Consider the following 27,334-nt stretch of genomic DNA (forward strand, 5'->3'; position numbering starts at 1 on the left):
TCTACAGCTAGATGTTATGTCCAGCTAATTTGGTTACTCCCTTAGCTGATTTCAGCTCATGAGCAGGAGGACAGAGGGAGCTCACGGGCCTGTTCTTGCTTGTAGGGGTGAGTGGGAGAGGCATCGATCGTTGCACAAACCTGTGCGGTTTGCTGCTCGGACATGAATATGTCCGTGAGTTGTGACACCCTCACAAAAGAAGTGAGAGAAACGATTGTGGCCTTGTTAGAATCTGCTTTCTGTCTCGGTGTGGCTGTGCTGTTCGCAGTGCGACTGCAAGCACAGAACGACAGCTTTAGGGAGCAGGAGCGGCTCGCGAGCTGTGTGTTTGCCTTGGCTCCCCGCGGGTGTTAGGAGAAGTATTGGAAGCACAACCAGAGCAGCGAGGGGTTGCAGAGGTCCATCGGGGAAAAACTTTGCAGGTGCTGTATTAGCAGCTTTTGTTTGAGTTGGATATTTCACAATGGAAATTAATTGCTATTTGCTGACTGCCGAAAGCTGTCACTGCAGAAGCAGTAATAAGCTGTGGCCCTCTCGGAGGTATTAGGTATGTGCCAGAGAAAGCGGGAGGAGGACGTGTTCTTGGGTTGGATGAGCCTCCAAAATGTGCCCTCTCTTCTTGAGAGTCTGCCACGTTGGTGGAGCGTCTTGCACCCTGGATAGCCACTGCACTGGGTACCAGCCCTTCAGCTTCTGTTGGTACGTCAGGCTGTCTGGGGGTAGATACCAGTTTTTTGAAAAGTGACAGCATTCCGGATATGACTTGAAGACAGCTTTAATTTTAACAGCTGGCAGTATTTCAGGATTTAACTCTTCATGGATTAGTGCCCAGATCTGGCCAAGTTTGAGCTATGTCTGGGTTTATGGGCCGAGTGTTTCCTGTTCCCTGGGCTGATTAAACGGGACGTTACTGACAGTGTAGATTAGGGGCAGAAGCAACTGTAGCAGACAGAAATAGGCGTTAGAAGATATTTCAGAACTTAAAGGAGGAAAACCAGCATGCAGCTAGAGCCGCCTGATAGCATCCCCCTGACTGGGGAGGGTCCCTCCCTGCATCAGGGGTGCTGGTACCCTGACACGGCTCCGTGTCCCGAGCCACGGAGGCTCTGAGAGTGGGAGCACCGGAGAGGAGCCAAGGAAGAGCAAGTGCTGAAAAGCATGTGCAGGGACCAGAGAAATCTCAGCAGGGATCAATATTCCCTCCTTTCCGTGGAAAGAGTGAAGTAACTTGACATTTACAGTCTGTGGGTTGCTTTTTATTTTTTAGGCATAAGGAAAAGCGAAGTTCTGAGAACTGAGGCTTGAAGAGTGTATGTCAGTAGAAAGCTCCCATAGCACAGCTGGTAATGCTACATGTGGAAAACAACTCATGCACTACGAAAGGCTTCATTCTGCAGCTTCTCATCAGTGTTGGTGCAGGTGACACCTTCCTTGAAGGCACTACTGGTTCCTGCAGTCTTGTTTTCACAGTTTGAACGTCTTGCTCAGGTGTGTCCGGGCTCTTGGCTGGTAGCTCTTGGGAGGACAGCTGAAACTGCAAGTCTTCTGAGTAAAACCAGAGGTTTAAAGAAGCGTCACTCTGTAAAAAATTATATGTTCTACACAATAAATACCACTTGTATCTTCAGACTGCACTGGGGGTGAGCACATTCTGTTCTACGAAGAGAAGGCGTGTGGTGCCTTCCTGCCGCCTCCCGAGGCAGACTGGAGATCGCCAGCAGATAAAGCCAATGTGGAAGTGGAATGAAACTGAAGACACATTTTGTGTCCCAGCTGAGGCAGCTGGTGAAGCTTTTAACTTCTTTGGGATCAAGGAAAGATGGATTTCAGTGCAGGCAGAGAAGGGGATATTTCAGCTTTGCTTTGCTGTGGCAGTCATCTGAATTTTGGCTTAAATCACTAATGAAAATTAACTTTGGTTTTAGCTATGTGGGTGAGTAAACTCCTTACTAGCTAACACGTAACGTAACAGAATTTGTCAGGTTTCCTTGGAACCTGAAGGTGTTCACAGCAGTGTGAACTAAGTATGAAACAGAACGCTGACCCAGAAAAGTGTTTGAATGCTGGTGTTTAAGGAATCGGGAGCACAGAGCTGGGAGGCACCTCCAGAAAGTCATCTCGCTCGTCTTCTTGCGAAGGTGCACGCCGGGCGTACCGAAACAGTCCCTGATCCCTGAAAACGTCTGCTGACGGGGCTTGTCCTGTCCCCTGCTCTCCCCTTTCTCCTGGTTTATCAAGCAGTGTATTTAATGTTATGGCCATTATGTATATATATATATATAATTTATATATAACTATATGGATTTTTCCTGATAGTAACCTAAGCTTTGCTTTTAGTTCTGTCCACTCTAGGCATGGCAAAGAAGTTTAACGTGAGGAGCTATTTGTAGGAGTACAATAGTTGTTGCATTCATCCAACGTTTTGAAAGAAAGCAGACCTGCTTGTCGCAACCTTTTAGTGTGGTGGTGTTCTGCAGACCTCTTATTCTCCTCGTTGTCTTATGGACTCTGTCCAGCTTGTCCTTTTTCCTTTCTTCTTTTTAATTTATTGCTCAAAATTGTACATAGTAGTTTAGCTGAGGCTCGCTAGTACAGCGTCTTGTTGTTGCCTTGGGCTGCTTATGGTCTGCTGTAACCTTTAAATTTGATTCTCTGCAGCCACCCCCCATTAACTGATGAATTTTCTAGGATATGCTAGTCTGCAGGCTATTTAAATTTAATCTCTACTCTATTACCCAACTTGATAGAGTTATTTGATAGCATCAGTGTTGTTGTCAGGGGATTTTGTTTGCCACTCGGTTCAGTGTCCATTCGTTCGCAGTAATTTTCGAAGAACAGATAATCGTGCAAAAATTAGGGTAAAGGAGATGCAGGTAATTTGTTCACTGCAAGACAAAGTTGTGTTGCTCCTGGTGGGTACTTCTCAAAACAGATTAAACAGACCTCCAGCAATGAAGCTGCCATGTTCACCCTCCAGTGACCTGCAGATCACCTTAGCCCAGTTACAGCTCTGCCAGGTTCCCTTGCTTGCTGACAGGGATTTCGCAGCAGAACCTGTTTAGGTCAGTACCTGTGGATGATTCAGTCTTACACATCTTTGCACCTGCAGCTTAGGGTGGGCTGTGCTGAATAATTTTTCACTTGAAAACAGGGGAGCTATGCTTGTGTGGAGTGGGAATGTGATGAACAGAACCTCTTATAAAACTACGCCAACCTGTCCTTGCCCTCTCTGGAAGGGTGCTGTGAAACCTTGGCGCTGCCAGAGGTGCACAGAACCGCTTTGGTGAATGGAGTGAGTTGGTGGATTGAAGCCTTGCCAGGCTGGGAGGAAGGGAGCCGAGAGGAGCAGAGCTTCATCTGTACATCAGGTGGCACGGAGGGGGTGGCGTGGGAGCGCTTTCTTCCGAAGCAGGAGCGAGATGGCATCGAAGAAAGGTGGCTCACACCACAGGAAACGTGTTGTGTTGTGTCATGCACATGGTTGGGCTGCAGGGTGCTTTGCCCCAGGCCCGGTGGCTGCTGAAAGCTTCTGTGGCTTCAAAAAGCGAGTAGACGTGGAAAGAAAAATCCAGACAAGACCTGACCGAGTGGAGGCCGGAAGATGCTGCGAGGAGGGGTTGGCACGTGCCGGCCCTTGCCTCCGTTCTTACCGACGCGTCACCTGCCGTTTGGCACTGCTGGAGGGACGGAGGGGAGTGTGTGGCCGTTCTCGTGGTCGCCCTGTCTGCCAGTGTCAACGCCGTTACTGCTGCAGAAGTGTGGCATCCCGGTGACCGCAGGTGGTCAGGACATGGGTGATCTTCTTCAAAGCCAGCCGTCTTTTGCCTCCATTACCCTCAGCTCATCTCACAGCATTTGACTGAGGGGAAGAATTTTCAGCATAGGAGAGTTAAAAAATTGTTTCAGTGTTGGTTTGTTTTTCTAATTTAAATCATGTTTCATCGTAGTTTGTTTTAACTTTGTGAACTATTGCATGCGAGTAGAGTCTTTAGTATCAGTGGTGTGTGCCCGCTGCTGTCTCCACAGCGTGTGCCTCCTTATCCTCCTGGAGGGGGAAACCTGCAGGCATGGGATGTGCAGGCTCGGGAGGAAGCCTGGTGTACGGAGTACGGCCCAGCTGTGCTGCTGCTGGCTGTGATGTTTGCAGACAGGCGAGAAATCTGGAATTCAGTAAGAGCTTCCCCGTTCAAGACAGAGTGTGATGCTGTACTCCAGCCCAGCTCCCCGGCTGCAGGGTTTGCGCTGTCGCTCCCTCCTGCCATCACTTTCTGGTGTGACGGCGCAGTCCCTCTGGCAGCAGGAGGCAGGCAGAGCAGGTAGATACGTCTCTTAGAGCCTCACCTGTGCTAGCAGAAAGAGTTGGGGACCTGAGGGGTAGGTGGTTCTGGGTGTCATTTCTGCACCCCACACCTGGCTGCTCCGTTTCCCTGCCTTGGGCAAGCCCCAGGCGCCGAGGGGAGCGCGTGGGCTCCCACTGACTTGGCGCTGTGCCTGCTCTCCACCGCCTCTTACCTGGCCAGAACAACAGCGAGAGAAGGGGAGAAGGAATGTCCTCTGAACTGGAGCCAGCTGCCAGGGTCGCCATGAATTATGAGCTGCTTGATGTCACCAGTCCGGGGAACGGAGAGCCCTCTGGGGTGTCTCAGGATTGACAGGGGTCACGCCGCGTAGCGCGGCTGCTCTGTAGGGTTGCTTTCCGCCCTGATGCTGGGCTTCAGGGTGAGTGGAAGAGCTGAAAGCCGTTTGTTGAAAGGTCGATTGGTTTCCAAGGCACGTGTGTAAGGCAGTCCCAGCACGTGTTACGTGTTTCCGTAGTAGGTGGTGATTTTCAGCTTTCCTGGGATTAGTCTGGACGCTGTCATCGTTTGGAGTGTGGTGGGTTCTCCTATAGACCGTGGGCTGCCCCGCTGAATTCTGCCTCTTGTGAACTCTCCCATCCTACCAGTCTTCATCCCCAAAGGCCTGTGCTGCTGCATGCTTGGCTTTTTTTTGCTGGGTTTTGTTTTCTTTTTAAAGGAATACGTGTGGCTCAAGCCCAAGTTGTGCAGATTCTGTTCTGTTTACTTTTCTTATAGAAAGCCAGCAGTCTTGGCTCCACGGTACTCCCAAACCAGTCTGTCTAGGAAATGTCGGGGGTGAAAAGAGGAATAATAATTTTAAAAAAATAATTGCACTTCCAGATAATTGTGTATGCTCGTTAAATCTGAGAGGGCCTGCTCCCTGGAGTTAGAGATATGTAGGTCTCCTCGAGCTAGCCGTTGATAGATGGCAGTTGGACATGAGCTGTCGCAATTACAGCACCGTTATTGGCAGTTTTGGAGCAGTAAGCGAAGGTGAATACATATAGTTAAAAACTTGGGGGAAGATTTTTACTTAATGAGGATACAGTAGTGTAGTAAATGTCCAGGAAAATACGGAGCTAAGAGCAACTGGCTGTTGAGAAAGTTGAAAATTTGCTAAGCTGCTGGGCGGGAGGGAGTCGCGCGTAGGGCTGTGGGTAGGAAGCAGCTAGAATGACAGTAGAAATCCTGCTGGAGAGTTCATAGCAGTTGCGGAGAAGAATGATTCCCTCCTGCCCAAGAACAGATTGTGCAGCAAAAATCTGTGGGATTTTGGATTATTTGATATACCTGAAATCGTAACTTTCTTAAGACTAAGAAGATAGAACTAGAAAAACTCGTGGACTAAGTAATAATCTCATTTAAGTGGTGAAACCCAGATCCTTACTGTGTTTGTTTTAACAGCAGGATGCAAATTCTGTTACGCAGTTGTTGTGCTGGGGGATGAGTGTTGTGTGTTTAAAAACTCCGATGTTAAACATATCGACAGGTAACAGAGGGTCCCTGTGAACTGAAATTCCATGTGGAAATAGAACGTGCGTAAACTGGTTGGCTTGGGTAGAGACACACAAGCTGAGGAAAATTACAGAGCTCTGAAGATCTTTTAGGGCAGAATCTGCAGTAATGCAAGAAGGCTGTTGCTCTCTTTGCTTCCCCAAAGACTCGGTAAGTGTCCTGTTGGAACATCATGTAGCAGTTATTTTTTTTCTTTTCTTGTACGCAGCAGCAATGAGATAAGAGGATGACAATGTCCTGGAGCATTAAAAGCAGAGAAAGAATTCTTGATGTGGCACCGAGCAATGAGTCGGGCCTGCTCCAAGGTGTTATAAAAGCAAACCCTCTGTAGAGTCATTACCATAAAGTGAAGGTTGAATGTCCTTGTAGGAGCATGGGGGAGATCTCCGCGGGCAATGAGAACTTCAGAAGAAACTACAGGGCTGTGAGGAGCCTTGAGCGCAGGAGGAGCTGTAGGAGTAAAGTGCTTGCGGGTAGTTCCAAGCTTGTTTAATGGCAGGGTTTTAGAGGTCCAGGGCAAACAATAAGCTACTCATTAATAAAAATAAAAGAAGCCTTTAATTATGGTACTTTTGTTTCCTTTAAAGAGCAGAGGAGATTATTAGAACTACAAGAAGACATCTTTCAATGTCCTGTACAGCAGAGGAAAGTAGAACAAGGATGAAATTCTAGCAAGTTAAATTAAAATCACTGCTAAAATGTTTCAGAGGCATTAAAAACAGAACTATTACCAGAAAATGAGAAACACTAGCTATGATACATAACTGATGGCTTAATTTTGCATCACTACGAGAGCAGTGAAAGGTGGCAGAGGTAGCACTGGTTTTTAGAGGGTAAGGAGGGGATCCAGGAAACTAGCAGCTCGCCCAGCTTCCCTGCCTGCCCTGGCACTTGGAGCTGTTTCAAATGTAGGCTGGAGCCTGACGGGGTCTGCCACCTCCCTGAGAAACTGCAGCTCAGGTGCAGGGACGCCCGGCAGCGTGGGTGAGGGTGCTGGCCCTCGGAGGCTGTGTGCTCGGGGTCTGGGGAGTGCCGGGCACATTCCCTCGCGCAGGGCTGAGTGGGACAGCGTGGGCTTGGTAACGGGCTGGAAGTGGGAAAGGGGGGAAGCTGTGCGCAGCTGGGGGAGGCTGCCGAGTCCGCCGGGACGTGTGCTGTTCAGCACATTCGTCAATAGGAGCTAGAGCTGCCTGCAGAGAGGTGCAGAAGGGCGTCCCCACGTCAGGTCGCGGGGCAGAACCGGCAGGTGGTGTCAACAGATCCAAAGCAATAATTGCTCGAAAAAAGCATTCCTAATTATGCCTGTGCAGTGATGGTCTTTTCAAACGAGAGAGGTGGTGTCTTAATTCAGCAGTTAGGTGAAAACGTTTGCTCCCAGGAGTCCAAAGGCAAAACAGGGGTTGAAAGCAGAGAGCTGAGACAGCAGCTGGGTTCGCGGCACACGTCTGGGGTGCAGTCCCGGTCTGGGACGTCGGTGTGCGGAGAGGCATCGCCTTCGGCAAGGAGACGTTCTCAGGCTCCTGAAACACCGAGCCAGAGCCAAACCTGGGTGAAGGAAGCCTTGCTTAGCACCAACAGCAAGCCCTGCACAGCATCGTGCAGCGGAGAGGATGGCGGCGGTACCTGGTGACTGCTCAGAAAGCTGTGAAGAACGTGCACGTGGTGACCCGTGCGGGTCATCCGAAGGCAAAAACATTTGATGTCTCAGAACTCCTTGGGCAGCAGCCAGTGTTCAGAAGGTATTAAATGAAAAGTTATTAAAGGGGCGTTGGAAAGCAGCCTGAGAAGTGTGCCTGTGTTGATGGGGTTTATTTTTTCACCATTTAAAGAGCAGCTGTAAGTACTTTTGAGTCAGAACAGGGATGAAGCCAGTGTTCATCGCTTCAGCTTTTGATGGGATCCTTTAGTGTGAAAATACACATATGAAATTTTAATCCCCATGGAAAACTGGGACAGTGACAGTGGAAAATCAGTGTTGCTTTAATCTAGAACATGATCTATTGTGCTGAAGTTTGTAGCGTACATGCCGTCGTTGTCAAGTACCCTTTTCAGCCAGTCTGTACAGTGTTGCTATCTGCATAAATCTTGGCTTTTTTAGGCCTCAGACTGGGCTTTGATCTCCCATGTCAAGCCAGGAAGGCTCTTGATGAATTCTGACCCTCGTCTGGGAAGACGTGTGACCCGCAGTGACCGCAGCAGTGACCTGGCTTGCTGCAGCGTCACCCAGCGTGTATGGACGCTCAGCTGGCACACGGCCGGGGGCTGCTGCTGCTGGCGGGGCAGAAACCAGGCTGTGCTGGAGAACAGAGAAACGCTGCCATGGGGCCTGTGAGGAAGGGGCATCTCCCGGTGGGGTACGGTGCTGCCGAGTACGCCCAAATGGGGAGTTACTTCAGCCTGGCTGATGCTCTCTGGATTCGCGCCCTGACCTCCTCGCCGAGCTCGCTGTGCAGACGAGCCCGGAGGAGGACCGCTGCCTGCCTCATTTCTTCCGTCGATCTTGTCTCTTGGAAAAGCTGAGGCTTGTTTCCGAGCTCTTTATGACTAGCTGGTCATTAATTTCAGCTTAAGTCACTGAGAATTCTGCTGTCTCTCCCAAGGTACTAATCCGTAAATCAAGAATTATTTTAATTTTTGGCGTGTTTCATTGCAGTCTAACTACCCGCGTGCTAATGGCCTGTCTCCTTCCCCTGCTCAAGTGAGGAGACGAACATGTCTCTACTCAGGGCACAGGAAGACAAAAAAATGGGCATACTCCTAAAACACTGGGCAAACTTCTGAATTCTGTGTCAAGATGTGTATTTTTTAGCTCTGTTTCTGCAAATTATTTGCTCGATTAGAAAGAGTTTTATTCTAGCTTCTTCTGACTCTGGTAAGAGAAAGTGGAGCTCCGACAAGGATTTTGATTTCCTTGCCTGTGTGTGACAAAACCTCTCTGGATTTCCTCGCAGTGCGGCTGGAGTGGCACTGAACCGCTTCTGCAGGCTGGCAAGATGTGTTCTGTTCACGGCTGTTGAACAGGAGCATACCCTAGCTCGTTAATTTGCTGGGCATTGCAATGAGAAATTAGTGAAATTCATATGCAGCAAACTTCTGTGTCAGTAGAAGGAAAGGACCTTCCTCTCTTCGTGCTGTTGTCAGTGGTCAGACTTCCCTGTTTCGCTGGTCTTCAGCCATATGAAAGGCACCCCGCTTCTATGAAGTGGCTGCGAAATCACTGCTGCTCCCCGCTGCTTTCCCCGTCTCCTCATACTCCCCTTTGCCTTACCATCTCTTTTTAATTTGCCTTAAGCAGGCAGGCGTGCCAGCACCCGGGCTAGCGAGCCTTTGGGGCGGGCAGGGGAGGGAAGAGCTGTGTCTGGGCTGGCGAACCCCCCCCTGGCGCGGAGCCGGGGGTGCTGGGCGCCCCGGGGCCAGGGGTGCTGCTTTGCCGGAGTCAGCCAGAGTGCAGCCTCGAAAACGAGCTGGCTTCCAAGCTGCCCCTTCCCAGCCCGGGGACTGGAGCTGGAAGAACAGGCGGTCTCGTCTGGTAGTGTCTGCTTCCACAGAGTTTATTTTCTAATAAACGGGGAAATCCTTGCTGAGCGGAGCTCCCTGTGGGAGCTTGCAGTCTGACCGCTGTCGGCAGCTTGATGAGTAGTTCTGGTTAGTAAGTGAGTGATACCGTAATACAAGGTTTCGGTAACTGCTGAGACATCGATCTGAGCAGTGCTTCAGAGGTTACATCTTGTTTACAGAAGATGAAAATCCCCTTCCCTAACTCATTATTTTTAATCTGTGCTGTTAGTGCTGGTCAGTCCTCCCGCAACGCAATAGTCCCTCTCGTGACATTCGTCCCGAGGCATTTCACAAAATGAACCAGAATAAATAGCTCCAGCCAGCCAAGCTAAACAAGCAGAAGAGAAAAAAGCAGAAAGCCAGACTGGCGCTGCCGAGAGAGGAGGGGATGTCGGGATCTGAAGACATCCAGAGCCTCGAATCTCGGAGCTGCAAAATCTTGCCGGTGAAAATCAGCGAGAGGCCGGCTGGTGGCCCTGGACCTGGAGGCACCAGCTGGGAAGGGTGGCTCGTGCAGAGGGCTGAGACCAGCAGAGCTGGGGCAGGTAGAGTCGTCTTTTCCTGAGACCACAGTGGAAAAAAAAAATACAGTTCAGGCATCTCTTACCATTCATAGTTTTAAAAAATTATTTATTTATCTGTAGTTCGTTTCATGACACCAAGCTAGGAGCCCCGCTGACTGCTCGTTTCACGTGACGCTTCCCCAGGCTGGTAGCAGACCTCTGGCGCTTGTGTTCCTTGGCAGCTGCGTATTGCAGCACGCGGCATCGATGTGGTGCTTGGTGGGGGGATCGGGCTGCGTGGCTCCGGGTCCCGTCGGACTCGTTGGTCCTTGGCGGGGCTGGCGAGGCTCTCCTGGGGAAGGACGGGGCGGTGTGAAGGGCCCTTGTGCAGAGTTCGAGCTTCCACGTTAAGAAGGCCGGGCGTTGCCCTGTTTTGCTGCAGAACCTTAAACCTGACCCAGCTGTGTTTGACGCCTGCCCACGTCTTCAGGAGCCTGAGCAGTGTGGCTGTAGGAGCCACAAATATCTGAAGGGTGGGTGTCAGGAGGATGGGGCCAAGCTCTTTTCAGTGGTGCCCAGCGACAGGACAAGGGGCAATGGGCACAAACTGAAGCAGAGGAAGCTCCAGCTGAACCCGAGGAAGAACTTCTTCCCTCTGAGGGTGACGGAGCCCTGGCCCAGGCTGCCCAGGGAGGCTGTGGAGTCTCCTTCTCTGGAGATATTCCAGCCCCGCCTGGACAAGGTCCTCTACAGCCTGCTGTGGGTGACCCTGCTTCGGCGGGGGGGTTGGACTAGATGACCCACAGAGGTCCCTTCCAACCCCTACTATTCTGTGATTCTGTGATTCTGTGAGCCGCGCTCTGGGAAGTTCCTCTGCCTTCGGCAGGGCTACAGGCTGCCTGATGTGTTGTGTGGGAGCGCTTTCTGTCGTGAGCTCAGAAAATAAGCCTTTTATGGGCTTGTATTTCTAAAGCCCAGGCATGTTGTGGTGAGGGGTATTTAGCACAGGCTGGTGTTTGCTGGGAAGCAAACTGGGGAAGATGGCAAACCCACGTAACTTCATCGTCTGCAAGGGACGGGCCGTGGCAGCGCAGCCGTGAGCTCGGGCAGCTGGAGGAAGTGGGTCTGACCGAGTGCAGGCATTGATCTGGTCATCTTTTCCCTTATCATGGGAAATAGGAAGTTTAGAACTGAACCAGAGTTTTTCCCCAGAAAATAAACATGTTAAAGGAGTGAGATTTAATGACAGAATTGTAAATATTCGGGAAACGCAACTTCTTTGTATCATAACCTCCACGTTGCAAACTTGGCTCAGGCAAGAGCAAGGAGCTGTGAAATGCTTTGTGGGATCTCTCGTGACACAGAAGAAAGCGTGCTTGGAGATCTGAACGCCTTCTGACAGCATCCTGCCCGGGTGTCTGTTGGGGTAACCATCAGCAGGGCTGCTCCGGGGGGTGGCGTGGCGGGAGGGGACAGAGCACCCCGCGACGCTGGGCTGCGGGTGTGGGAAGAGAAATCGCAGGGGAGGGAGGTTCGCTTGCATCGTTCTCCTTTCCAGCTTCATTTTCTGAAAGGACGAGACTGGTGGTGTCCGTTTGTCCGTCTGTTCCACCTAGTGCTTCCTGAGCCAGGCTCGGAGAGGAGGGGGAGCCTCTCCCACCCCGCAGCTCCCGGCTGGGCGGGACGGCAGAGGCCGGCGCAGCGCGGCCGAAGCTTCGGTTCGCCTGTTCCGGTCAGCAGCGGTGCCCCTGCCCGCCCCGACGGTTGGTTGTTCCTTGGGAGCAGTGCAGGGAGCGAGGGGGTCAGAACTGCTGTGATGGGGGGGGGTGAGGTGGGAGGGTGCAAGCCCATGCGTAATTAACCTGCTGTAACTTTCGCAGCGCATGGAATAGAGAATTTTGCTGGGTACTGTGCTTCGCGGGGTCAAAGTTTATGATCTCCTATGAGACACAGCTGAATGGCTTGGCACTTGCGACACTGAAAACGTGTTATTTTGTTTCCCAAGTTCGGTGGCCGTGTGGGGCTGCAGGAGGGCGGTAGGTTCTCGTGTGTTTCCCCTCAAAGTAGCCGACCGCTGTGCCGTAGGCTGGGCGTTGCGCCTGGAAGTCGCTGCGTGCCCGAGTTGGAGCTTCCCGTAGTCCTGGCTCTCGCTGCAGTAGCGTTCGCTCTTCGTTGCTCTGTGCTTGGCCACGGTTTGTTGCTGGGTGAAGAAGTTTGGGGTGTAAAGCGTTGGTGTGGAAGGAAGGCTTCCCAGCCTTCGGCGCGGCGAGCTTCCGTGTCACAGCGAGCCGCTCCTGGGGACTTGCCAGCACCCTTGAAGCTAACGCCGCCTTCTACGCTGAATTTTTACTGCCTGTGTCCCTTCCCTCTGAAGGATGCACAGCATTCCTTGTTTTCCCCAGCCAGCTGTGAAGCTGTAGTGCGCTTGTACGGCTTCCTGCTGTAGAGCTCACCGGGATGCGAATGTGTGTTCAGAACGATTTCGTTTCATGCAGACGTCTCTCCGTGCAGGTACGCTGTTCTTTGCGGGCAGCTGGCGGAACACGAGAGTATTCAGAAGCGCATTCAAGCTGGGTATGTTTTCAAGGTGAGTAGAAAGGACGTGCTGGTGGTTGTGTAAGTATGGAACAGTTCTTACTTCTGGAGTAGGAAGTTGGGAAAATCGGCTCCTGCGCTTAGTAGGGAGGAGATGCTGTGAGTGGGCGGTTTGGGCTGAGCACGGTGATGCCAGCAGCTGTGGTGGGGGTGACTGGTCTGGTCCTGCAATGCTGCACACGGTAATCTCAGAAAAAAACAAGAAGAAAAGCCTTGCAGATAAAATGTGTGTATATGATGAGACTGAGAGCTTGACACGTGAAATTACCACGTGGTAAGAAGATGCAGCACCAGCTCTTCATCTGTAACTGCCTGCGAGCGTGCTTGCACCCTCCTGTAAATGCAAAGCAGTTATTTTTCAAAGAGGATTTAATCTGCCTCGGATTCCTTTATTTGCCCTTCATCCGCAGCGGGGATGTGAGAGGGTAGGAGGGTGCACACGCAGGAGCTGCTGCAGAGCAGGCCCCGGGTAGTTCCCACCTCGTCAGCTCTTGACGCGACCAGCAAGCTGGTTATGTCAAATCTCTGAGAAGGCAGCAGGACAAAATGAAGGGCAGCTTCATGTTTTGTGTGTGTGAGAATTCTTGTCTCTGAGGCTGGTAAAATGCTGTTTTTGTGTGTTCGCTGAAACCATTTTATGAGAATTTGAAATCTATAGCTGTCATTTTCTTGATCCCTGATGCTTAAATTGTGGAATTCCGTAGGAACACATTGATAAAGCGATTGAACTGCAGCCAGAGGATCCAGTGTCTTACTATCTTCTGGGCCGCTGGTGTTACCAGGTAAAACAGTGTATTACCACTTTGTGCTGGTTTCTTCCTCCTTGGAATTTAATTCCCTGTTTGAGTGACAGATAAGCGGATCCGAACCACCAGCCATAAGGGCTGAGGACGCTCTTTAGCTGCTGAACTCGGCTATCGTATCAGAAAGGACAGGCAGGGGAATGTCCCAGTGGCTTGAAGAAGTAGTTTCAAAGCTGCACTTGCATGGGATCGAGAAACTCTTCGCTTCAGTCCTGAACAGTGCTGAGAGGAACACTCTGCTGGTGAATACCATAAATGCATTCGGAAACCTCTGACGATGTAAGAGCTGGTGGTGTGGTGCGTTTGTAAAACATGACTGAAGCTGTTACCTGCCAGGACGCAGTGTCGCTCGGAGTCTTTCAGCTGTCCATCGAAGCTGTTTTCTGAACTGTAAGCGAGAAGTCCTAGGCAGGCCCCCTCCCTCTTGGCTGCCTCCTGTTAAACCTAAAACGTATTCCTTCGTACTGGCGTTACCACTGGAAGCACTGGATTTGAATGGTGCAGGTTTTTAAGAAGAGTTTGTATAAGTTCATAGGAAGAGAGCGACTGCAGAAACACCGAGCTGGTGATCAGGAGGAGGTGGAGAGAGGTTGGTGGCAGTGAAGGCACACTGAAGTTTTTAAAAGCACGAGGAGTGTGCTTTCGTATTGGCAATGTCCTTGGCTCTTCCTCTTGTGATACTTTTGTCCCCAAACCAGCAAAAGGCTGTAAGAGTGCTTGGTGTACCTCTCTGCTACAGAATGAAAGCTGCTGGGGTTAGTGCTGTTGCATTTCCTTATTGCCACTGTTCTGCTCTCCATTTCCCCCTGGTTTTTGTCTCTTTCCCAGAGGAAGCTGTTTGCTAAAAGCGTTATTTCCAAACTGCTCTGATTTGGAGCTCTGAAGGGTTCGGGGCTCTGGGCTTAGTTTTTCGGTCACTGCAGGCGTCATGGGAGGTGAAATGGCGAAGAATGGATTAGGAAGAGCACAGCTGCAGACTGGCTGGCTGTTCCCTGTGCTTTACTCGGTGCAAACAAACTGCCTTCAGACCTTTAAGCACATATGGATGTGATCAAGGACATTTCAGGGCTGGCAAGAGCTTCTGCACACAGTATATCTGTGTAATCCTTTGCATGTGTTTCCCCTGCCCTTGCTACCAGAGTGCTGGAGGTATTAGAGGAAGCGTGCCGTCTGCTTTGTATTTCTTGACAGGGAAAAGCTTGGAGTCAACTGCCATAAATCAGATTTAGTGCCTGTAAAAAGAAAGAGTTTGCAGTAACTATCTACTTTGCAGTTTATACAATTTGAAAGCACTTCACTGCTGTCAGGAAAGAAGTCACATTGCAGCGATTGTAGCTGAGATAATTGACACCGTTAATTACGGAGGAGCAGTGAGCGAAACCAGTGGAAGCTCCTAGCTCTTCGTTCTGCTGGGGATTTCTATGCAGCCTCACTGCTCTTGGAGCTGCTGAAGCTGTGAGACAAGCGCAGCTGTACGTTAGTGCTTCTGCTGTTCTGCATTGTAGGAGTTAAACAGTATTAAACGAGGAAGGTGTTATCAGAAGTTACCGTCCTGTGTGTCCTTGCCCCCACTGAAATTTCAGGGTGTTTCTTATTGGAGAGAGGGCTGGGAGCAGGAGGAGAAGACAGCATGAAATTGTAATAGCGACCTGTTCCTCAAAATGTGGCTGTCTGTTGGTGGGCAGGCTTTAGCCTGCTTCTCCCGAGGGATCCGTGTGCGTTCCTGTTCAGGGTTTGAGCTGGGGGACGGGAGGGCTCCCGGTGCGCGTGCGCTGCCGTGCGGCGGTGGGAGCTGCGGGGACCCGTGCGGTCGCCGTTCGGCGGTCTGGGGCTTGGCCACCCGCGCTGTTGCGTGCCTGTGGTGTTCAGCTGCAGAGGCAAAGCCTACCTGGGGCGTTAGGCAGGTGGCAGCGGACGTCTGGAACTGCACAAGCTGACCTGGAGTATAAGCTGGGGACAAGGAAGAGCAAATCGGGTTTAATGCTGGGCTGGGACTTGGATGTTGGTCCAGAATCTGCCGGCACTGCCCGGCTCCGTGGCTCGCTCCCGGGCGCACGAGCCAGCCGCAGGAACCAGGCTGAGTCCCTGTCTGTCTGCTTCTGCGCAGGCTGTGTCTCTAGTGGGTCTGGCAGCTTCATCCTACTCTCTCTGCAGGTTTCCCACCTGGGATGGCTGGAAAAAAAGACTGCTTCTGCTTTGTTTGAGGCCCCCCCGACAGCCACTGTCCAGGACGCGCTGCAGAACTTCTTGCGGGTAATGACAGCTGATGAGCGGGGAGTCGCGGGGCTGACGAGCGCAGTCACAAGCGCGGCTGGAGTGCTTGTGTCCTGCTCAAGCTCGTCACTCCCCGAGTGCTCCGTGGTTCGTCTCCGTTGGCGGGACCCTGTGGCAGGGAGGCTGCTGAAAGCAAAAAGTTTTGGAGCCTCTGTTACAGAACAGCCAGACAGAACATGATTTTGGGATCCTCAAAAGTGTTCAGAATTGTTTTTCAGGGTTTTTTTTGCTTTTCCTTTCGAAAGCTGCGTAGTGGAGCGGTTCGTTACTTGCTATTAAATGTGTATGGTCTGTCCCCTTCCAGGGCCTGTAGGGTCTGTTTGTGCTCATCCCTGGGAATACTTGCATAGATACTCATAACGTTCTGTCATTTTAATTTCTAATTAATTCTTTTTAATTTAATTGCAGAATGGTTTATTAAAAGGCTGTCTGATTAGGTTGAATTTGTCCAGTTCAAACTTGTGAAGCCAACTGCTTCAGGGTGTCAGGGGTATATTGCTTCTGTATTTCTAGACAGAATTTCTTTGGGGTTCTTCCCACGGCGTAAGAATCCTGCCCTGTGAGTGGCATATTTTGTCCTCCTGTTGATGAAGATGAAATGAAGACACGGCCCGAGCTGCGTTTTGAGCATGTAGCTGTGGCTGCGAGGGGCTGCACGAGAGGAGTGAGTTGATCAGGCTGTCTTTGGCTGGGAGAACCGCTCTCGGGTGGCTCTGAAGTGTCACAGAAACAACTCGCCCTGCCGCTTCGTAACCCACAGACTGGGCCAGCGGTTCTGCAGAGAGTCACGGAGCGTCACACCCGTTCCCGTTTCTTGTAATTCTGCCAAACTCTAGCTGTTTGAGAGGGAAGTTTGTGATAGGTGGCTGCCCTGTGCTGTTCAGCCAAAGTGCTTCAAGCATTCTGGAGAGGAGCTTGAGGCAGCGTGTTTTGGCTCTTTGCATTAGAGATACAGATAGCTTGTCACTTCGATGGATAAGTTGGAGCGGTGCTGTGGTTTGAGACGGGAACTTGCATTTTTCTGAGGTTTAGCTTTGGTCAAATACAGCGAGAATTGGAAACGGCCACATAAACATCCCTCTGGGAGCTGGTCATGCCCCGAGCAAGTGCGGTGCCCGTGTGCTCGGCAGAGTCCGTTTCAGCTCGGCTGCGGGCGGCACGCTGCAGGGGGACGGAAATCGTCCGGCCGTTGGCAGCTCTGGGCTGGTCGCAGGCTGAGCGAGGTCTGAGGCAGACAGCGGGATCAAGAGGACGAGCGTTGTCTGTCTGGGGCTCTCGGTGCTTCCGCTGGTGGCTGGGCTCGGGCGTCGTGGTGGGGCACGCCGGGGAGTTCGGGTGCGGCTGGGGCACGGGTCAGGCCGGGCGCTCGGAAGGGGAATGTGCCGGAACAAAGTTGTGTGGAGAGTGAGGACTAGAAGTGGGATGGGTGGAAGAAGGCAGAGGGACGTGAGTGACTGGGAAACTGGGAACTAGTAGCTGGGAAGGAGAAGATAAAACAACTGGGGCAAGATTCCTGAGGTGTGGCACCAGCATCTTCGGGAGAAGCCCGGGTGGGTGAGAGTGAATGGGCCAGGAGGTTACAAGCAGCGCAGGTCCCTGGGGAGGAGGAGGGCGTCAGGCTGGGGCTGAGTTTCCCTTGGCTTCTGGGGGCTCGGCTTCACCCCCTCGCCCATCTTCCATGGCGCTTAGGTTAGGTGAGCGTGCGGATGGTGCTCACTGAGCGACAGGAACTCTGCGAGAGTCTGGGGGCTCTACCGAGCCAGCCAGGCAAGCCTGGGAAAAGTCCTAACGCTGATCGACACATTTACCAGGGCAGGGTTTAGTCATCTTTTCTTTTTTTTTTTTAATTTTTTAAGAGATGCCATAAGCCTGGTGTAAGCAGTAACCGTGTCCTCTGCATATCCTAATGTCTGTTTTTCTCTGCCTGTCGCACCCTCCCCTCTGTGCCTCCTCGTAGGTTGAGGAACTGAGCCCGGGATTTTCCAAAGCGGGAAGAGTGTACATTGCCAAGGTAACCAGTCGCTTGTTGCTTGCTTCAGATCAGTCATATGCTCCTAGGGTAAGAAATATTGGTATTAAAAAATCGTCTTTGGCTGTAAAGTGCTGAGCATGTGTAAATTACTCCACGCAGAAGCAAGGTTTTGCAAGATGATAAAGTTTCTGAAAAAGACCAAATCGCCTAGTGCAGAGGCATTAAAATTCAGGGAGGACTTTGCCTTTGAGTCACCCGCTGGAGCATCCTTAACAGATGAAATGCTGAATAAAGTGGCACAGGCTGGAGGTTTAATCCCACCACCACCGCCACGGATTTCTGCGGTGTATGCAGAAAGAGAACCGTGGGGAGAAGTAAAGGATAACGTATGTCTGTGTTTCACCAATACAGATGGGAGCCTTGAGCAGTGATTAAATACACCGCAAGTGCCTGGAGCTGGAGCTCCAAAGATCTGCTTGTTTGCATTGAGGGAATTACTGGTTTTGAACTCTTAAATGTTAAAATTGCTGCTTAATTCCTGCAGCCTCCAGTTGGAGTCTAGAAATATTTAAAGCCCAAATAGCTTTAGAAATATTAGCCAGAGTGGGCGTAGCAAAGAGTAGCTGTAGTCATTCTCTGTGAAATTCCTGAACTCCCAAGGTCCCAAAGAATGTGAATTTTATCAGGGTAGCGTGCGAGTCGTAGGATCTGCTTGGCCTGGAGTGCGTTATTACTGGAACCTGGGCGCAGAGTTCATTTCACAGTGAGTGTCCCGTTAAAGGAAAATGAAGGTGATGGCAGAGGAGGCAAACCCAGCAAGAGGTGTAGCAGCCTTCGCCCCAGCTGGGTTCTGTCTCTGATGTGTCGCAGCTCGCTGTGTGTTCAGTCACGAGGCCATTGGGTAAAATCAGCTGCGTGAATCAGCTAGCCTTTGGTTTCTGGCTGCTTATGTACCGTGATGAATGAGCTCTTAATTGCGTCTCTCTGCTTGCAAATATAGCCAGCATTCGTGGAGATTCAGAATCACCCCTAAGTGTCTCGTGTGAAGTAAAGAGTGGAAGACTTGGAACTCATTTGCAGTGAAGCTGCAGCAGCAAATCCTGCAAGTCTTAACCTGAACAGATTTTCAGAGTTGTGAAAAGTTGGGTTTCATTGTGTGTAGTGTACACGGGTTGATAGGTTTTTATTGGGCTAATAGGTCACCACGTGTCTGGCCGATGGGATTGAGCTTCAGAAACGCCCTGCGAGCACAAGTTAGCGTAGAGGTTAATAGGACCACTTGTGTCTGTTTGAGTTGGGTTTGGGGTTTTTTTCCTAGTCCCAGGCTCTGTCACTTCGGATCGCGTCCTGAATCACGCCGTGTAAAAAGTGCAGTCGGTGTCCAGTTATTTTGAAGGAGATAGTGCTCTGACGGGTCAAACGTCAAAGCAAAGAGAATTGTGTTTTATCTGCTGACGGTTGTGGCTGATGTGCAGGGACACGGGGCTGTTAAAGGCTGCGAGCATGTCCATGACACCGTCTGTTTTGAATTCGGCGGATGCAGAAATCTGACAGTGCTCACAGCAGAACAGATCCTTCTTTCAGAGCCATCTCACCACGCAGGGAAATCGCCAAAACACCCGTGCGCACGCAGCGTGCAGCGGCACGGCAGGGTCTGCAGCAAGAGCCCCGCGGGAGTCGAACTGCTGTCCTGATCCTCGCCGAGCGCCGGCTTTTCGTGGCAATGACACCAATGATCAACTGCATTGCTGCTGGCGGTTTTTCCAGCAACTGCTTCCTTTTACCCTGCTTATTTCATTGTCCCCAAGTGCCTCCGTGGCTCTCTAGGCACCGAAAACCTTCCTGTGACACAGAGGGTGACGGTTTCTCTGCTGCCGGAGGACACTTCGCCATGAAGAGTATTTCACACCTATTGTGAGGCCCGAGAGACCTGTAAATATTAGAGGTTACAGTGCTGGCAGCTGAACCTCACTTTTAACAGCCTAGGGAACGTAAGCTTCGTAAGATGATGTGCTCTCAGTGTAGAGGTTTTGTGATGAAAGTGGTGTGAGGAACAGTGGCGTGGTGGAAATAAAAATAGAGCTTCAAAAATGGTGAAAATCACAGGGTCACCTTAAAGTCTCCGACCAAAAAATCAATCTCTTCGCCCAAAACTAAAAAAAAAACCAAAGAAAAAACAACAAAGAAAAAAGGAAATCTGGTATTCCGTAGTCTGATGGTGATTGTGATGTGTTGTGAATGAGGGATGCTGCAGGAAATGTCAGAAGCCTGAAACTATATGGTGCAAGTGGTTAGGGGGCAGAAATAGCTCTTTTTACCAGTTGCCAAGGTTTATAATTGCTGAGTTACATTTGCTGCCTATTTTTTTGCCGTTTAACTCTTCTGACGTTGTCATTTTTTCTCCACAGTGCTACCGGGACCTGGGGAACAACTCTGCGGCTGTTCTCTGGATGAACCTTGCTTCAGAGCTGCCGGCTAATACGAAAGAGGTAGCGGTCTCAGTAAGCACACGATGATGATGATGATGATGAGCAGAGATAAAATGGTTGCAGAGATAAAATTGTTTGCTAAAAGATATTCCAGCTTGTAAGTGCAGGTTTTGAAGTATCTTGTTCCTTAGTGTGGGCTGCTCTTATCTTGGGACCTGTTACCTGCGTGTGGAAAGCAATGCAGCAAAATGATGAAAGATGTGAAGAAGGTGTGCACGTGGCTGATGGGGGCTCAGGGGCCCAGCACACCACCCCGCACGCGCTGTGGTCCTTGCAGGGCTGGGTTACAGCCTCGCTGGATCATAGAATCGCTAAGGTTGGAAAAGAGCTCAGAGATCAAGTCCAATCATCAGCCCATCCCCACCGTGCCTGCTAGACCGTGTCCCAAAGTGCCACATCCACACGTTTTTTGAACCTTTCCAGGAATGGGGACTCCACCACTCCCCTAGGCAGCCTGGTCCAACGCCTGACCACTCTCTCAGTAAGGAAACTTATCCTGATATCCAGTCTAAACCTCCCCTGATGCAACTTGAGGCCATCGTGCTGGAATGCCCAGCCCGCGTCCAGCACTGCAGCTCAGGAACTGGGCTGTCTGCAGAACTGCTGGGCAGTGGCAGGACGTGTCCCAGTGCCCGGTTTCTGGGGAAGGTTGATTTGTCTGGGCGCTCTCCTGCCTGGCCAGCTCAGTTCAGCTGGGGCCGCTTGCGCTGAGTGGTTGTCCCAGCCCGGGACACGGCGTTACCTCCTCCGGCTGCCTGTGGCGTTGGCGGAGCCGCCAGCACGGGGCTCGCTGGGGGCCCGGGTAGCTCAGAAGTTTGTGTGCTGCCCAGAATTTTTAATTTAATTTTTTTTTTTTAATTATCTAGGCTATTACAGTTCTTTTATTACTTCCGTGGGGTTTTGGAGAGCAGACTGTACTGTGTGTTAGAAACTGCCATCTGGCAGGGTTCCGCAGCTGGGAGCTCTTCTGCCCTTTGCTTTCCCTTTGCGCTGTTCCTGTTAAGCAGAGACTGTACAGAAGGTGCCTTCAAATTACTGCCAGTTCGAAACTGAATAAAAACACATCAGCTTTTAGTATTAATCTGGTGTGATTTGCATAGCCGTGAAAAAGCAAAGTAATGTAAGCAAGGCCCTCCAGACCTTACAGCTGCAGCCTTAGTCTGGCGGAATAAACACGCTGGGTGGAAGGCAGGATTCTAGGAATACGCAGCGTTTTCATGCCACTCTGTTTCTAAGGCCGTGGTTGGTGTTTAGGTTGCTGTAGCAGAAGTACTCTGCTGAGGCTGAAGCCAGAAGTGTGCGAGAGATCTCGGTTAGACACCGGGCAAGGAGCCGGCTTGCCCGTGCTGCCGCCCGCGAGGCGCTGCCCGGCACGCTTGGCCGCTGGCCGTGGCTGCATCTGGGGAAAGCAGGACACGGAGCAGGGTTTATTCCCGTCTGGCAGAAGGAAATATCCTGGCTCTGCCTGGTGAGGAGCTTCCTCCCGTACGCTGGCTGCAAATCTCCCTAGGCAGGGTTAGAGTGGTACGTCTGATAGATGGAGGATTTTTTCCAAAAAAGAACTGAATGTCTTGGAGGCGTAAGAGTTTAATCAGAAAAGCATTGGGATGGTCGGGAAAGACGGGGGGAGAGCTACAGGCAGAGAAGTGGTGAACAGTTAATTCCCTCTCCCCTGCTCTGACGTTAGGAGTCGAGTAAGGAAGGTGATGCTGAAGTGGCGTTGTCAAGCCCGTGTGGCTGTCGGTCAGATCACTGCCAGCAGGCTGAGGACAGCCGGAGGCGTTTCTCCAGGCTGTGGGCGTCTCTGAGGGAGCAGGGGTTTGAATTCTGCTGTTTCGGTTGTCCCTTCGCGTCTCTCAAAAGGAAATACGAGAGAAACTCTCTTTGGTACTTGGGAAACTTCAACAGGCTTTGAGAACAGTGGTGTGGAGCGGGAAGTACAGGGGAGGAAAAAAGAGCATTAGGCAGAAGAAATGTAAGGCTATGGGCATGCTCAAAACCTGGCGTGGGGTTGGAGGAGCAAGGGGAGAATCTCTGTTTTGAGTGTTTCAGTTAGGCTGTATGTCTGTCTGTTCTCTTACTGTGTTTCCAGGATGCAGAAAGCGAGAGAGAACTCGAAGAGATGCGATCAGTCTGGCAAGAATAAATACCTAACGGCTCGTTCCACTCGATACTGCGCAGACGCTAAAATTCCAGTTCAAGGGGTTTCACGGTCCTGACAACTTTGCTTGCACTTTGTGGATGAGCCACAAGAGTTTACGGGGAAAAACCGGCGGCGGTCTCAGCAGCATACCCAGGGGGAGGTCTTGGTGGGGTTGGATCGGATCAAACTTTGTATTTTTTTTTCTTATGGCACTGCGTGTGTTTGGTTTTAAAATTCCTAAAAAATGTCAAATTCCTAAAGGCAGGTGTGGGTATAGGTAGAATTTGTGATACAAAAATATTTGTGATTATATCATAGATATGTGTGAGATGTATACTTTGTGATATAAAAATATATACACAGATATATATGTATTTATATATACAGATGTGTATTTTATATGACAAACTCTACCTGTGGAACAGCCCGAGCTCCAGGCCTGCGTGCTGGTCGGGTCTCCTGGCCGATTCCTGAGCAAGTCTTCAGCCCAGACTTTTTTCAGATTAACTGTGTTCTCTTTTCCCTAATAATATGTATTAACCAAATCAGCTGGAATAACGGATTTGCAGGCCTTGCATAGGTGTCTAGGTGAGGTGACATTTCGAGCCGCTGTGCTTGGTGGTCGGGGTGCTGCTGGTTTTTACTGGTGTGCTGCACTGGAGGCAGCAGTGTGTTCTCCCTGCCCTCAGCCCGTGGGTTCAAATGGGCTCTGCAGCCCTGACTGCAGAGAAGACAAAGACAACCACAGCAACTTACAGCAAGGGAGTTGTCAGCCCTTTCTTCCTTGCTGTGGAAAAAATGATGGTGACGCCCGGCACACGTTCTTGTTGGTCCTTCCCAGCTACACCCAGACTACCTTACTGGTTTTCCACTGGGGAAACCAGTGCTGCTCACTACCACGCGCCGTTACCAGGGGACCAGCGAGATTTCCTTCACAACACGAACTTCATTTTAAGGAGATGCATTGCTTCTGTCGGAGAAATGAGTAAGATTTTAGACTTTCGGCCTTCCTCCCAGTGGTGTTCCTCCCTTGGCCCACAGGAGACCGGGAACCTCCTCTGTCCCTCGGAGCTGTGCTGCTGCGGCTCAGGCGGGACAGCTCGGTGTGACGTTTATTTACCAGTGAAACGCTGGGTGCAGGGACAGGAACATTCTGTGGCAAAGCTGGTGCTTCCCGGCGGCGTTCCTCTGCCCGCTCTGCTCGGCTGATGGGGTGACAGCGAGGAGGTGCAGCTCACTGTCGGGGTGCCGAGCAGAAACAGCCGGCTGCTGCGCGCCCACGCAGAGGGTGAAGCAGAAACTGCCTGGGAAAGCTTCCCCAGATACTCAGCACGGCTTTCTTGGTGTCCCTTCGGATTTCAGCTGGCAGCTACCTGGGGTTTTTAACGCTGGTTACGTCTTGCTGTGCTGTACAGTGTTTGTGAAGCGTCGAGTGGAAAAGTGTGGGAGTGGAAAACATTCCTTAGTCACCTTCTGCGTCCCTTGCACGTGTGTACTGAACTGGTGGGGCTCTTACTGCGTGAAAAGAACGCTCCGGGGGAGGTGTGGAGCAGACTCGGGCTGAAAAGCTTCCCGTGTTGTAGATCTGGCGCTCTCTAGCTTTGTTCGTTTGTCCAGATTAAACTCTAAAATTTTGGTGCTGAACTCACCTTGTGAGATCCAGGCAAGCGTGCAATTAGCTTTGTTTGCTTGAAACAATAAAAATTGGTACTCGTAAATGGAGAGCTGAGTGCTGAGAGGCTGGGGTTGATCCCTGGGTTTCTGCAGAGCTCCCCTTGCCGTGAGCAGGCTCCTGACCCGGGATTGCGGGACTTTTTATTTAATGTGTGCTCTGCTTTGAGTTCTTTGCTGGCACGATGAAGCTGCCTGTTTGACTTTGTGTGACTCTGTCTGGTTTTGAATTTTTCCCAGTGGATGACCTTTTTTTTTTTTTTTTCTCCCTACTAAACATCCAGTCTTTAAATATTTGCACAGTTTTTCAGCTATTTTCTTTTTGATTGCTTAAGCCGCGCTGGGAAATCCGCAACAGCGATATCCGAAAGATGAGGATCAGCAACGTGATTCTTTTGGGGAAGATTTGCAGGGGGTTTTTTCCTGGAGAGAAATGATAATAGCTCTCAAACCAGCTGTGTAGTTAGCTGTGCTTGCTTTGCCTTTCCCTGCCAGCGAGTCCCAGGGCGAGATTAATCAGTGATGTTCGCTGTTCCGTCTGCTGCTCAGACGTCGCTGCCTTCCAAGCGTGAGTGGTTGCAGCATACGGAGCAGGAAGGGAGATGTTTGCCCTACCAGGAGTCCGTAGCTTCACTTTCTCACCCACTCCTTCAAGCCTTCACCTGCCGTGTGACTTGTCCAGGTAGAGACTGTGAGAGGAGTCCCTGGGTGAGGTGTTTTCTGGAGGTAGCTTTCACTGGGGGTTCCCGCAGATGTACGTTCTCCGTTGGTGTGGTTGGAGGTCTCCGTTTCAAAACAGCGAGGGGTTGTAGGCTTGGGGAAAAAGAAAGCTGATTTGCTGTTCCCTCCCTCTGCTGCTTGGGATTCTGCGCTGGGGTAGGTCCGAGTGTTTCATCCCGCTTGGTCGTGGAGTCGCTAGGAGCGGGCTGCACGGGGAAAGCGCTTTGTGAAGTCGGGAACTGCCAAGGGGCCTCTCCAGCCAGGCAGCCCCTTGTCTTCAGGACAGAGTGCCGAGGAAACACAGCCTTGGGCTACAGACCGAGCAGCCTGCTCGGGAACTGGCACCAGAAATCCCCGTTTGCTTCCCGGCGGAAGCTGAAGCCGTTCCTCCCGGGGCTTCGGAGGCCTTTGGTGCGGTCGTGCGGGGCCCGCTGGGCTGGGAGCAGAACCTCCTCTGTCTGTGAGCGAGCACAGCCCACTGCCCCGAGGAGAAGGTGCTGGTGAAGCTGTGGCCACTCTTCCCCTTCGGTGTTCGGCTCTCGTTCGCTCCGCTGCGGACCTGCGGTCGGTGCTTTCAGCTCTCCCCGCGTTTCGCTGCCCGCTTTACCTTTGTGGGGTTTTTAAAAATCAGACTTCTGAGCTGGCTTCAAAGGGGAAGGTCTGGCCCCTGCTCCCGCGTGCCCTCTGTGCGTGTGGTCGGGGCCCTTTCCCGGGGGATCCGAGGTCGGGAGCTCTGTCCTGGTGTTCGTACAGGAGAGCTGTCCTGGGGAGGCACAGCTCCTGCCTGGGGCGCGTCCCTCGGGCACGGTGGCTTTCACAGAATCACAGAATAGTAGGGGTTGAGAGGGACCTCTGTGGGTCATCTAGTCCAACCCCCCTGCCCAAGCAGGGTCACCCAGAGCAGGCTGCACAGGACCTTGTCCAGGCGGGGCTGGAATATCTCCAGAGAAGGAGACTCCACAGCCTCCCTGGGCAGCCTGGGCCAGGGCTCCGTCACCCTCAGAGGGAAGAAGTTCTTCCTCATCTTCAGCTGGAGCTTCCTCTGCTCCAGTTTGTGCCCATTGCCCCTTGTCCTGTCGCTGGGCACCACTGAAAAGAGTCTGGCCCCATCCTCCTGACACCCACCCTGCAGATATTTGTAAGCATTTATAAGGTCCCCTCGCAGCCTTCTCTTCTTCAGGCTGAACAAGCCCAGTTCCCCCAACCTCTCCTCATAGGGGAGATGTTCCAGTCCCCTCCTCATCCTCGTAGCCCTCCACTGCACTCTCTCCAGTAGCTCTTCATCTTTGTTGAACTGGGGAGCCCAGAACTGGACACAGTACTCTAGATGAGGCCTCACCAGGGCAGTGTAGAGGCTTTCCTGTCTGCTGGAACCTGCTGGGTGCGTCCATGAGGCGATGACGAAAGGCAGTGGCGGAACTCGCAGAGCCTGGCAAGTGCGGATAAAAGCTGTGTTTCGCCGGTTTCAGCCTGGTCTCCTGGCTGGCTGTGAGAGAACGATCCCAGAACCTTTTCCAGTCTGGTTTTACCTCTTCCTGGCTGGCTGTGAGCAGAGTGTGACGGATGGACAGAATGCGATTCCAGTAGCCCAGCTTGCAGGGTGACGTGGGGGTAAGGCCAGGCTGTGTGACCGAAACGCTTCCCGCTCAGCAGTGCTTGGCTTTATTCTTTTTTTAGCAATAAAAGGTGCAGTCAGTCTGGAGGGGCCGTTCCCCCTCTTGGCAAGGGGAGGCTGCACCTCTGTAGCTTGCAGACAACACGGAAATCGAGACTTTTTAAATTTTGCAGTGCTTTGCAGCCTCATCCCAGAGCACAAGGTGAATTTCTCAGACGCCAGCACTGTGTGCATTCCAGGACCACAAGAAATGAGTTTGCCCGGTACAGTTTTGGTCGAGAGGCTCTGTCCCATTCCCATCCAGACCAGTTCTCCTGGGCTTTTCCCAGGCTGAGAGAGAATATTCCTGGAGCTACTCTTGTCTTAATTGTAAAACTTACCTACCTGTGGTTAATTTATAACACTAAAGAGTGACTGCAGCTGTTTAACTGATTTGCCCTCACTGTGCTGTTCTGTTTGAAATAAGGTATTTATAAATGAGGAAGGGGATCCTGCTTACAGGTACCTGTGTAGCTCTCCTGCTTTCTGTGCTGGCACGTGCGTAGGTGAAGGAACCCGGGTGCCGGGTGGAGGTCTGTGACAGAACGTCGTCGTAGGCGTGGTGGCTGCGCCAGATGCCATGGGAGATCACGGGAAAGTAAGGTACAGGGTTCTTGGTGTGTAGATAATGGTGTGGGTTACGCCTGTAGCAGATCTTGTGTGTCCGTACAACCACTACTGTGTATGTTTCTAAGTGCACCAAAGTGACACAGCCACGCTTGGTGGCAACCAATGTACTCCAAGAGAAGCTGTTTGTAAATAAAGGTGGATGATCGGTTGTGACCCGGTGCGAGTGTCCTGCGCTCAGCCTGCACGGTCCCGCAGGCCGTCGTCCGCTTCCCCAGGACCAACGCCGTGACGAGGGGCTGGCGGGCTGCGTTTGGGGTTGGTCTGGGTGGGTCAGGCTGCCTGAGTTTTAGCTCATTTTATTTCAAATTGCTTCGCAGAGAGAGTGAATGGTGACGCCGACTGTGCTTCCGCGTTCCTCAGAATCCGCCTAGTTTGGGAGTTCAGACACAGCAGCCGCACAGAGGAGGAGGTGGGGTGGGAAGCAAGGTGCAGGCTGCCGAGCGGGACGGGAGGGAGAGATTCTGGCT

General features: G+C 51.6%; 1 protein-coding gene across 2 annotated transcripts in view; it reads left to right on the plus strand.

Annotated features, from left to right (window-relative positions):
• Positions 1–27,020, plus strand: part of RMDN3 (regulator of microtubule dynamics 3) — a 42,414-nt gene extending 15,394 nt beyond the window's left edge. For both annotated transcript variants that reach the window (XM_075425492.1, XM_075425493.1), the window contains exons 7-12: positions 12,428–12,503; positions 13,216–13,293; positions 15,469–15,567; positions 17,546–17,599; positions 19,969–20,049; positions 22,142–27,020. In XM_075425492.1, the coding sequence (XP_075281607.1) occupies positions 12,428–12,503; positions 13,216–13,293; positions 15,469–15,567; positions 17,546–17,599; positions 19,969–20,049; positions 22,142–22,195 (442 nt within the window). In that variant the 3' untranslated portion in view covers positions 22,196–27,020. The remainder of the gene's footprint in view (positions 1–12,427; positions 12,504–13,215; positions 13,294–15,468; positions 15,568–17,545; positions 17,600–19,968; positions 20,050–22,141) is intronic.
• The last annotated feature ends 314 nt before the right edge of the window (positions 27,021–27,334 follow it).

Source organism: Opisthocomus hoazin, chromosome 7, assembly GCF_030867145.1.
Source record: "Opisthocomus hoazin isolate bOpiHoa1 chromosome 7, bOpiHoa1.hap1, whole genome shotgun sequence".
Classification (NCBI taxonomy): Eukaryota; Metazoa; Chordata; class Aves; order Opisthocomiformes; family Opisthocomidae; genus Opisthocomus; species Opisthocomus hoazin.